At 34.9% G+C, this 10,754-nt stretch overlaps 2 protein-coding genes and 2 non-coding genes across 4 annotated transcripts in view; all 4 read right to left on the bottom strand.

Moving 5' to 3' along the window:
* Positions 1 to 2,534, bottom strand: part of LOC133186867 (RCC1-like G exchanging factor-like protein) — a 55,197-nt gene extending 52,663 nt beyond the window's left edge. The window contains exon 1 of the mRNA XM_061322239.1: positions 2,467 to 2,534. Coding sequence (XP_061178223.1) covers positions 2,467 to 2,469 — 3 coding nt within the window. The 5' untranslated portion in view covers positions 2,470 to 2,534. The remainder of the gene's footprint in view (positions 1 to 2,466) is intronic.
* Positions 1,605 to 1,678, bottom strand: Trnat-agu (transfer RNA threonine (anticodon AGU)). The gene has a single exon. It is a non-coding gene; the product is annotated as a tRNA-Thr (tRNA).
* Positions 1,902 to 1,975, bottom strand: Trnat-agu (transfer RNA threonine (anticodon AGU)). Its single transcript has one exon. It is a non-coding gene; the product is annotated as a tRNA-Thr (tRNA).
* A 2,757-nt stretch (positions 2,535 to 5,291) lies between the features above and the next one.
* On the bottom strand, positions 5,292 to 9,982 carry LOC133186548 (uncharacterized). Its single transcript, XM_061321779.1, has 3 exons — positions 9,944 to 9,982; positions 8,794 to 9,302; positions 5,292 to 5,440 (listed from the first exon to the last, which is right to left on the bottom strand). Exons 1-3 carry the CDS (start codon positions 9,958 to 9,960, stop codon positions 5,292 to 5,294), a joined length of 675 nt encoding a protein of 224 aa, XP_061177763.1. The 5' UTR covers positions 9,961 to 9,982.
* Positions 9,983 to 10,754: the final 772 nt, after the last annotated feature.

Here is a 10,754-nt window from a genome sequence, read left to right as displayed (position 1 = left end):
ATGTGTATAAGGTATCTATAGGTTTTGTTTGTTTTTTTAATAAGAAAAATATGTAACATCAAGTGCCCAGGGATTTTTTTACCCTTTGATTCCAGGGGCCGGGGCCGTCAAAATTGGGAAAAATAGCGATATTTGGTTGAAATTGGGAAAAATATCTTCATACAAATAAATAGGAAAAAAGAAGCAAAAGTCAAATATTTAATCATTTTTCTTATTTTTTATAGTATGAAGCTGGCTTAAACCAGCTTTAGTGATATGAAATAATACTAGCCGCTGTCGAAGTTCAGAAGCTTAAAAATGGCAAAGCCGCAAGGTATGATAACATTGTAAATGAACATATTTATACGTTGTCATCTTTTTTACCTTTCTGTAAGAAGTTCTTTAAGATAAAATTTGAGAGTGGGTTTGTTCCAGATGATGGGTTAATCGGTATTGTTTGACAAATTTATAAGAATAAGAGTGATTCAACCCAGCCTGCCTGAAAATTACCGTCCTAGGCAAACTGGAGAGATGATGCACGATTATTTATTAAATAACGATCCTGACTTTAATTTTTAAACATCGATCCCACTTTAAAAAGTATGCATACAAACATCTGTAGTATTCCGAATAACTTCTCAGAACTCCTCGGATGGCTCGTACATCGCACATGGAGAACATAAACACCTTTTTGTCATTATTTTATTTTAATAATTTACAACTTAATACTTTTTTTCATATTGGGAATTTTTAGGTATAATTTTGGGAAAAACATACACTTTTCAGCATTGGGAATGGGGCCGAATTTCGGCCCCGGAGAGACCCTAAAAAAATCCCTGAGTGCCTGTGTGTCCATTCTTCCGGTATTTCCACAAAATAGAATGGACAAAAAAACTGTGGCTTGCGATGATGATGTACAACATAAGTTCAAATATATATTGATCAATGTCCTAAATAAGACAGGATAACAATGTATTATTATTAATTTTTTTAACTCTCAAGTTGAAAAATCAAGGCAAATGGTAAAAGTGCAATGATAAACCATTTGACGGTATATCGCGGTATATTTTTCCATGGTTAAATTCACGATACACTAAACTGATATCATGGTTCGGTTCAATCAGCCCAGTATTATCCGAATTGTCTGTTTTGTTTCCTTGTTTACAATTTTAAAATAGCTTCCGCACTAGACAGGGGGTCGACGATAACGTAAACTCATCTCCAGCATCTTACAGACCTCAGATTTAACACGGTGAAGGACTTAATCTCATTCCTATTGTTATTAAAAGTTATAGATGTTAAGACAAGTGATAAACCCTTTAGATCTTTTTTGTTTTATCGTAACATGATATCTCATCACAATGAAGATTCGCTGTCTTGTTGACTAAAACGTGTTAACAGGAGAAATAGGACATATGGTTTTCTATGTAAATAAAAGAATGTCTTCCCCCTAGTTCCCTGCAAATGTTCGTCATTGGTTTAGAATATTGTCACAACTCAAAGATCTACCAATCAATCCAAATCAAGTAAACAAATTGATATTTTAATTATTATTGTAGTATGGAAAGGAGGAATGAAATAATATACATTGAAAATTCATAAATATATATATAATGAAAAACATATGGCTGGACCGGGAATCGAACCCGGGACCCCTGCATTACTAGTCAGGTGCTCTAACCACTGAGCTATCCAGGCCGATGTCCACAGTCCAGCTTAAATTCCTACATTCCTCCCTCCTTAAATAGTCTTCGCCCCCGAAGACACAACACAAGTTCACCTTGTCAGGACTTAACATTAATTACATATTATTTATTATATTGCCTGTACAAGGTAGGCCACGGCACCATCTGTAGTATGGAAAGGAGGAATGAAATAATATACATTGAAAATTCATAAATATATATATAATGAAAAACATATGGCTGGACCGGGAATCGAACCCGGGACCCCTGCATTACTAGTCAGGTGCTCTAACCACTGAGCTATCCAGGCCGATGTCCACAGTCCAGCTTAAATTCCTACATTATCAAAAAATATGAACATTTGATATAACCCTGTTAAGTTTCAAAAAATATGATGACAAACATGAAAGACTTCTTAATCTTGTCTTGTATCGTGATATGTATCGTATCGTGAACTGAATACCGTGATACGTATCGTACAGTATCGTGAAATTGGTGTATTGTTGCACCCCTAGCAAATGGTATGCTTAAAGTTAATATAATTAATTGTTTATTGCCACAGTTTCTTGGCTTTGGCGTACAAATATGTATACATTTACTCTTTTTATATATCAATACGATATACATAATTTATTATAATCCAAGATCCAAGACCCAAGTACTTGTGTTTATTGCACTGCTGTTGCATGTGTCAAATATTTGAATTATCCTAGAAGTTCTTTAATAAACCTGTGCAATTCTTTGTATTATTACATTATCTCAGTCTGTGTTATTCACAAGAAAACTTTCGTCTGGAACTCACCATGCATTAATTTACTGCTCAGATCGGATAAAACTAAAAGCGAACATGATCCATGGGGGCTGCCATATTGTATATTAGATAGTTCGTTCATGAAGTCACCTTGTCCCCTTACTAATTCGTGAACAAAGAGGGAAAACCTCTCACACTCTTTACGTCATTCCCTCATCCAGATATTCGGTTTTCACATCGTATTTTACCTTACCTCTTTCTTTCTTTTTGTTTGTTTGTTTGTTTTGTTTTGTTTGTTTGTTTTTGTTTTTGTTTTTGTTTTTTTGTTTTTTCGGGGTGGGGGGGTGGGGGGGGGGGGGGAGTCTAGTACCCGAGGCCTTCCGAGTGCAAACACGACCTCTGGCACTAGACTGAGATGTGATCGAACGGCGAATGCAGTATAACAATATATCCAGCATCAAAGTTCACTATGGAAGAAATACTTTCTACAAGCTAAATTTCTAAAAACAAATGGGTATTTCTTTATTATCGAAACAAAAAAAAAAAAAACATGTGAATTTCTCAAAAATTGTTCTCTGTTCTTCTTGATGATTCCATGCCAATTTGATTAAAATCAGACCTTTGTTACGCTCCGAAATTCTGATAGTCGCTGTACAACGAAGATCTGATTTTAATCAGATTGTTTCCATGCTTACACTTTTATGGGTTCAAAGTTGAAAGATTGCATTAATTTCCACTGAATATATAATTTAAAATAATAAATTATAATACGTACAATTATAATGGTCGTCTGCACCTTTTTTCCAGTTTTCAAAGATGAACAGATCTTAATTTCAGTAATAAAACAACTTGAATCTCTCATCTTTACGGAAGCCGGTAGGTGCCAGGTAGAAAAATATTTTATCTGGCGGCCACCAGATAAGTTTCTGGCGGCCGCCAGATAAGTTATCTGGCGGCCGCCAGAAAATTATTTGGCGGCCGCCAGTTATTTATGTGGCGGCCGCCAGATAAAATATTTTTTCTACCTGGCACCAACCGGCTTCCGTACATCTTTGCTATACAGCATTATCAAATTCACTGAAAAACTGGTTAAGATGACATAATTTTAATAAACCGACAAATATAATACAGTGTATTTAATTGAAAGTTGGGGACATTTTCATGTCACAGATTTTTAAAAATACAAACTGGCAAACAGACAATAGATAGATCGATAGATAAAAGCACCGACCTTTAGATACATTTAACAGACAATAATGATATATGATGAATGTCTTAAATGATGTTTATAGGCATATCAATTGTAACCTGTACATTTTATTAAAAAATAAAATCACGACAAAACATCTCAAATTTTTCAATCGTCGTCGACATATCTAAATGTTGAGTTGAAAGCCACAGCAAGACTTTAATTCTTCTCATGTTGAAGTTTTTGAATATTAATTCTGCTTCATAGGAATATAAAAAACAGGTCGGCTAATAAAGGAGCACAATTAGTGAACATTGTCATTCCAACAGATTGTTGGAAGAGATTACATAGAAATTGTCTATGAGGAACTCCAGTATCTTTTTCATATCAACTTCGGAGAATCAGAAAGTTTTAACTAAATTATATAAGCGATCTCTCTTTCTCTCTCTGAGAATGAATAATCATAATAAATAAGCATTTGACAGAGTATGGCACAAAGGTCTCATTTTTAAATTACAAACTTATGGTTTATCCGGGGATCTCCTCCAGTGGTTTTCTAGTTATCTAAATCATAGGTCACAAAAAGTTAGACCAATGCTTGAATACGCTTCTATTGTTTGGGATGGTTGCTCTGAATATGATTCTGAAAAACTTGAAAAAGTACAACTAGCTGCGGCTAGAATTGTCCCAGGACTCCCTATTTTTGCGTCTACAGAAACACTTTATTTAGAAACTGGTTCGGAAACTTTAAAATTTAGGCGCTATATTGCAAAAATGACTACTATGTTCAAAATTCATAAAGGGACTGTTCCTGAATATTTAAGTAATATTATACCAAACAAGCATGAAAATGTATCAAAGTACAATACCCGCAACAAAGAGCAGTTGATTATCCCAAGATGTAGATTAGAACTATTCAAAAGGTCATTTGTACCAGACGCCGTGAAACAATGGAACTTATTAAATTTAGAAACAAGACAAGCCATTTCAATTAATTCATTTCGTAAAAACTTAAGAGCTTGTACAAAAATCAGCTATCCGCCAACGTATTTTTCTTTTGGCAAACGCTACACAAACATAATTCATACTAAACTAAGACACAACTGTTTACTTAATTATGATCTATATAGACGCAATATCATCAACAATCCCCTCAGTTCATGCGGAAAGTATGAAGATGCTTATCATTATTTTTTTGCTTGTAGAAATTATGCAAATGCTAGGAACAATCTTTTCAATCACCTGTTTTTACTTGATGAATTGGTTACAATTGACACAAACCTGTTATTATGGGGTGATAATAATTTGCCTGTACTTACTAATAACAATATTTTTGCTGCTGTTCATAAATTTATTGATGAAACATGTAGATTTTAAATTGACGTCTTATTCACTTTATATATCACTTGAAAATATTATATTTTAATGTATTATTTGCATGACATATTGTTATATTTCAGGAGAGGAACCAGTAAGTTGCAAGAACTTGTTTCCAATCCTTTTGATTAATTCAATAAAATATGTTCAAAACAATGAATAATCACGTCGCATTTCTGAAGTGTAATTAACAGAACAAAATTAAAACACACATGTAAGAGAACCTTATTTCACGTTTGTTTATTTTCAGTGAGTCTTTTGAGTGTTCCAGCTAATTAAAACCATACTGTTTTCAACAGCGGTCATTTTCTTATGACATTTTCCAAGAATGTTCATCTTGTGTAGTTTCGGGATCAACAGAAACTGTGTCAAAACAGAAGTCTTCGGCTCCCCAGAATTCCATATGGGTTTGGCGAGTGTTTGGGCGTGAAGTCCGTGGTGAGGGCAACCAGAACGAATCTAAAGCGACAAATAATACATAATTTATTTAAAAGTCCAACATATTCCATATGATTTATAAAAAAAGAGGCCCATGAGCCATAACGCTCACCTGAGTGACTAAATGGCCCTATCCGTCCATCCGTTTGTAAACTTTTTATATTTTCGACTTCTTCTCCAGAATAACTAGGCCAATTTCAAACAATCTTGTTACAAAGCATCCTTGTGAATTGGATACAAGTTTTTTAAATGAAGGGTCACACTTTTTTTCAAAGGGAGATCATTAAGAATGAGTGAAAAAATAATGGCATCCTTCAAAAATCTTCTTCTCAAGCGCCACTAGGGCAGAAAAGATAAAACTAATGTGAAAGCTTTATCATATGGTGTACATGCAAATTCAAATTTGTTTAAATTATGACTCCCGGGGGTAGTTTGGGGCCAAAATATGGGCGATCAAAGTTTTACATCGTAGTATACATAGAAAAATGATCTTTTAAAAATCTTCTTCTCAAGAATAGCAGTCATGATCAGACATCAGACATATTTGTACTGAAGCATCCTTGGGTAGTGTAGATTCAAGTTTGTTCAAGTCATGGCCCCTGAGGTAGGCGGGGCCACAATAGGAGATCAAAATTTTACAAGGAAATACAGTGTATATAGGGGGAAATCTGCTGATGAAAACAGCAAACGCCAAACAAAAAAATGTGATAAGAAAAGCTCATTTAAACTTCCAACACAGGTGAGCTAAATATTGTGTAAATTTCTTTTTGAGACTGTGGGATTCCGTGCTTGCTGGCTTACCCAAGCAAAAACTACCTTACTTGATTACTAGTATCCGATGTTTGTCGTCAGTTCTGCAGTCTCTTAAAGTTTCACATTTACAACAGCCGGCCAATTTCAACCAAATTTGACATAATGCATTATTGCCTAAGAGGACTTTGGATTTCATCATATGAACGGCCTTGCCAAATAGAAAAGAGAAAATGTTTAATAAACAATAATTATAGGATATGGTCATTAAAAATGTCTACTAGACAACAACCACTGGATCAGCAAAGATAAAACTCAGTTATAAATAGTACAAATATAAGTTTGTTCAAATCATGACCTCAGGGGCTAGGATTAGAGGTCAGGGCAAAAAGGAGTTTCATGAACATTTTTTGTCAGGGAGAGAGGCATCATGTAGATGAGCATTATGACCCTCGGGTCAGAGCTTCTCAGATAATATCTCCAAGAAATATATAAGGCCATTTCAAGTTTTTTCTATGTTTAGCGTCCGCTTGCGCCTTGGTTTTTGACACCCAATATCAGAAAAAAACAAACAGAATCAGGAGTCCTAAAATCGATTTTTCTGGTCAAAATCTTTGAATTCTGTCAATTTCTATAAATATTTGTCAATAATATGTCATATAAGGAATATTCTAAGCATTTAATACCTCGGTTTTGCTGAAGAATAGATCTTTCAACGAAGAAAATAGATTTATCAAAACATATCTTTTGAATGACGTCATTTTTACGACTATAAAGTCTCACTCTCTACCATTCACCTCTGTCGTTGGCTCGCGTAAATCACAGTGATAAGCACGAGAAATAGTGCGTTTGTTTTAATTCATTATAATTAAATGTCTGAGCTAATGATAGTCCTTAAAGATAGATATTTACTAAATAGATATAAAACTATTAGTTTAATTTAAAATAATCCTTGAAATGTTATGTTTTTTACGTTTTGTCAAAAATCTTGACGCGAGCCCATTGCAGAGGTGTCTGAGAGAGGAACGAACGACAACTCTGCATAGGAGATTGATAAGGCCAAAATAAAAATTACCTTTGTTTCCCCTAACGCGACCGACCCACTTAAATCGTGCCGACTGAAAAGTTTTTTTTAATTAGATTATTGAAATATTTTTTTATTGTTAATCAACTTTATAAAATACAATTTCATCAAAATCCGTTTTTTTAACAGAACGGCGGCTTTTGTTTGGTGTCCACAACATGTGGCCACAGAGGGTTAGTTCGTGTTATAAAACAATGGTGACGTATTAATCTTATACATCTTTAACTTATTAGAATCCTAAACTCTTGAGACATCTCGTGAATTAATGTACCATGACTAAGGAGTGTTAAGATGGTATTTACAAATGTGTCTTCTAAAATTTACGTACGTAGTACGCATAGCAAAGCCTGCCTCTTGAGCAGATGAGGGGCGCTCCTTGTGAATACATATAAAAAATTTCACTGCATTTGATTCGTTTCGATCTAATAAACAGTTCATGTATGATCCCATTTTTACTATATAGGACCATAGGAGTTGTAAATATGTCTTTGTATGATTATTTCATCTTGATAAATAAAATTCAGATGTCGTTTCTTTATTCCTTTCATCCATGGGGTATTAACTCCGTGACTATAAAATTGGATATATGAAACTTTAATCATTTTAGATATGGTTTGGTTGAATTATACATTGTTTATACATGTACACTATTTCCAAATAGTGTTGAAATCTTTAAAATTTGCTTATGGTACGGCTTCCTGAGACGTCCAGTTTATTTTTCTTTAGTTAGGCCCTTGAAAACAGGTTGTTTCTTTGCTTTAAAATACTTTTAGAAATTGTTGAGCCGGTGGAGGTCTCCTGATTTAGACTTTTACTCGGACTTATGGCCATTGATTATTAAGCATCAGTAAGGGATCTTTTACGTGCCATCTACATGTATACTCCGACAATGGACCTACGTTTTTTACGGTCTTATTCGACTGACCGGTCTCCACGTCCCACGTTGGGACCTGTGACTTAGAACAAGCTCCTGAATTACGTCGTGACTCCAAAACGAAACACTAGAATTACTGCGCCACGCAAGGCCCTTTTTGTCTGTGTAAGCTCGAAAATCATAGTAGGTTTGAAAAATGTACTCAAATGTCCGATGGTTCTGTATTTGCGAATCTTGTGTTTTTGTAAATATTCGATTTCAATAAATTTACGCTGGCCTGAGATATTTCACATGTTCAAATGAATAATATTTGTGAATTAATTTACCATACATGTTGTTCATTGTTCATTTGTATGGTATTCGGTTTAAAAATCGGTTTCTTTTGTTCTTTCTTATTTATAAAGATATTATTCAATTTTTCAGAATGTATTTCCAAAACTGCTGTCAGAAAAAAATATAATTTACCTACCTACCGACCCAACTTGAGATTTTGGGGTCGGGTTGGGGGAAAAAAAGATATTTTTAATGATGGCCTAAAGTCTTTGTTTTATTTTTTGGTTTGTGTGTTTTTTTTGCGAATAGGTAGGTAGCTTTTTGAAAGATGGGTGGACGCTAAACAGAGAAAAAACTTGGGATGGCCTAAGAACATGGAAAACACGGAAATACCTATGTTTTCTGTTGATGGCTTAGGACGGCCTACTTCGCTTGATGCAGACTGATTGACAGTGACAGGTTCATACTTCCGATCCATTTGTTTTAGGTCCATCGGTTTCGGTTGGTTCGATTCTGTTCTCTTCATTTCAGAGATGGCCCGGAACGCTTGCAGCCACTGAGACTGGGACTTCGGAATCGAACTCTCCTCCCTAGTTTTGCGTATGGGAGTACCTATGTCAATCATAGGGCGGGGCTTGTTTGACGAATCAGGGAATTTGTCGTTCAAAAGATGGTCCCAGTTACTCGATGGATTTGTGGCTGTCGCGTTTTCTTGTGTTTTTATAGGGTGTTCTTCGTTAGATTTAGCTTTGGTGACGTTTTTAAGTTTTTGCCACAAACTTGCCTTTTCGGTGTCCTGTTTTGGTGAAGGTTCGCTCGAATTTTCTGGTACATTATTATGTTCAGTCCAATCTTTAGGGCGTTTTGCTGTTGGTCGATTTCGCTTAATGCTCTTTCCCAACCTACGATAAGAAAAAGTGAATTTAAAGAAAAGTTCAATATAAATATAGTTCTATATGCACATAACTACTGATATAGGACTTTTTAAAGTGAAATATTTTACAAAAGTATTTTTATTTTGTATATGGGAGTCCAGGCCCTTAAGAAGCAATTTCACTTTGAGGGGGCACAACCATACATTTTAAGTGGGGGCGGGGGCACTATCAACTACCAATATTCCTTGACAAGCAAAAAAAAAGTTATCCGACATTATTATTGAAAGGGCACAAGCATATAGTAGCTATGTTTTCTATAGTTTTCTATAAATCGGCAAAACTATTGGGGGCACCCCCCCCCCCGTGTCCCCGGTTCCTACGGTCATGGGGACAGCGTCATAATTTTTAGAGAGGAAACAATTATTGAAGTGCATGTTACTTAATTTAGGATGAGCTCTCTTAAAATTTGCCTTAAAAATGTGCTGAACAAAGTACGTAGCCATGGGACTATCTACATATGTCCACAGAATAATTCTCAACAGAACCACGTATATGGTTGGGAAACAAGATGATCTTTGGTATAAAGTAAATAAACCCCTCTCCCCAAAAATGCAAGGGGATGCAGCATCGCATGACTGTAAACAATTCTTTATGTTTTAAATGCTTACCCACTTTCGTCCTCCATAATTTAGTAGGGTCATCTTTCCTCAAAGTATTTAAACAAAGCAATATTTAAACATTTCCCTATGCATCTATATATCATTTTAACAAAGGTTTGTCTTTAATAATGAATTCACCGAAGCTTTTCCTCATTATAGGCAAATGGGACTGCTCGGTTCATTGCCTTTAGATAATGATAGAAAGTATAATGCTTAAGTATCAAATATCAACAAAAAACAATATTGGAAATTTTAAACTGTCTTTAATGAAAAGTCTATATTTACGTGACAGGTCCGTAGCAACGATTTCAAAAGGAGGAGGGGGGGGGCAACTTTCCAAAAAATCTAACAAGCAAAATATGCATTCAAATAAACACGACTGATGAAGGCCGGTAACACGGTCGAAATATTTCAAAAAGTGTTTGAAAGTTTTTTTATTATATATATATATATAGAGAGAGAGAGAGAGAGAGAGAGAGAGAGAGAGAGAGAGATCAAAACTGGTGGGGGCGATTCCAAAATTATCTGCCAAGAAAGAAAAAAATGAATTTAAATTTTAAAAAAATAAATAAATAAAAACAAACAAACAAAACCCTAATTTACTATTTTAAATCATGCATTGTCTAAATCCTGGAATTTGCGCCAGTGCTTGACTTTACAACTAAAAATGTGTTTGTGTTTTTGTGCAAAATATTATACTCAGAAAAAAAGTGGGGGGGGGGGGGTTCTACGGGAAAGCATGAATCGATTATAATTGGAGACTAAACAAAACTCAATGGTCCGCTCCTATACATGTGGATCTAGTATGATACGCATTTTA

This window comes from Saccostrea echinata, unplaced genomic scaffold, assembly GCF_033153115.1.
Source record: "Saccostrea echinata isolate AGI-Se365-2 ecotype Australia unplaced genomic scaffold, CSIRO_AGI_Sech_v1 ptg000014l, whole genome shotgun sequence".
Taxonomy (NCBI): Eukaryota; Metazoa; Mollusca; class Bivalvia; order Ostreida; family Ostreidae; genus Saccostrea; species Saccostrea echinata.
Note: the sequence above shows the minus strand (reverse complement) of the source record. Positions and strands in the feature narration are given on the sequence as shown.

Excerpts from the sequence above, each read along its gene's own strand:
- LOC133186548 (XM_061321779.1), bottom strand. Across the intron at positions 5,441-8,793 it reads GCCATCAACAGAAAACATAG|ATTCGTTCTGGTTGCCCTCA; the intron begins GTATTTCCGTGT and ends TTGTCGCTTTAG.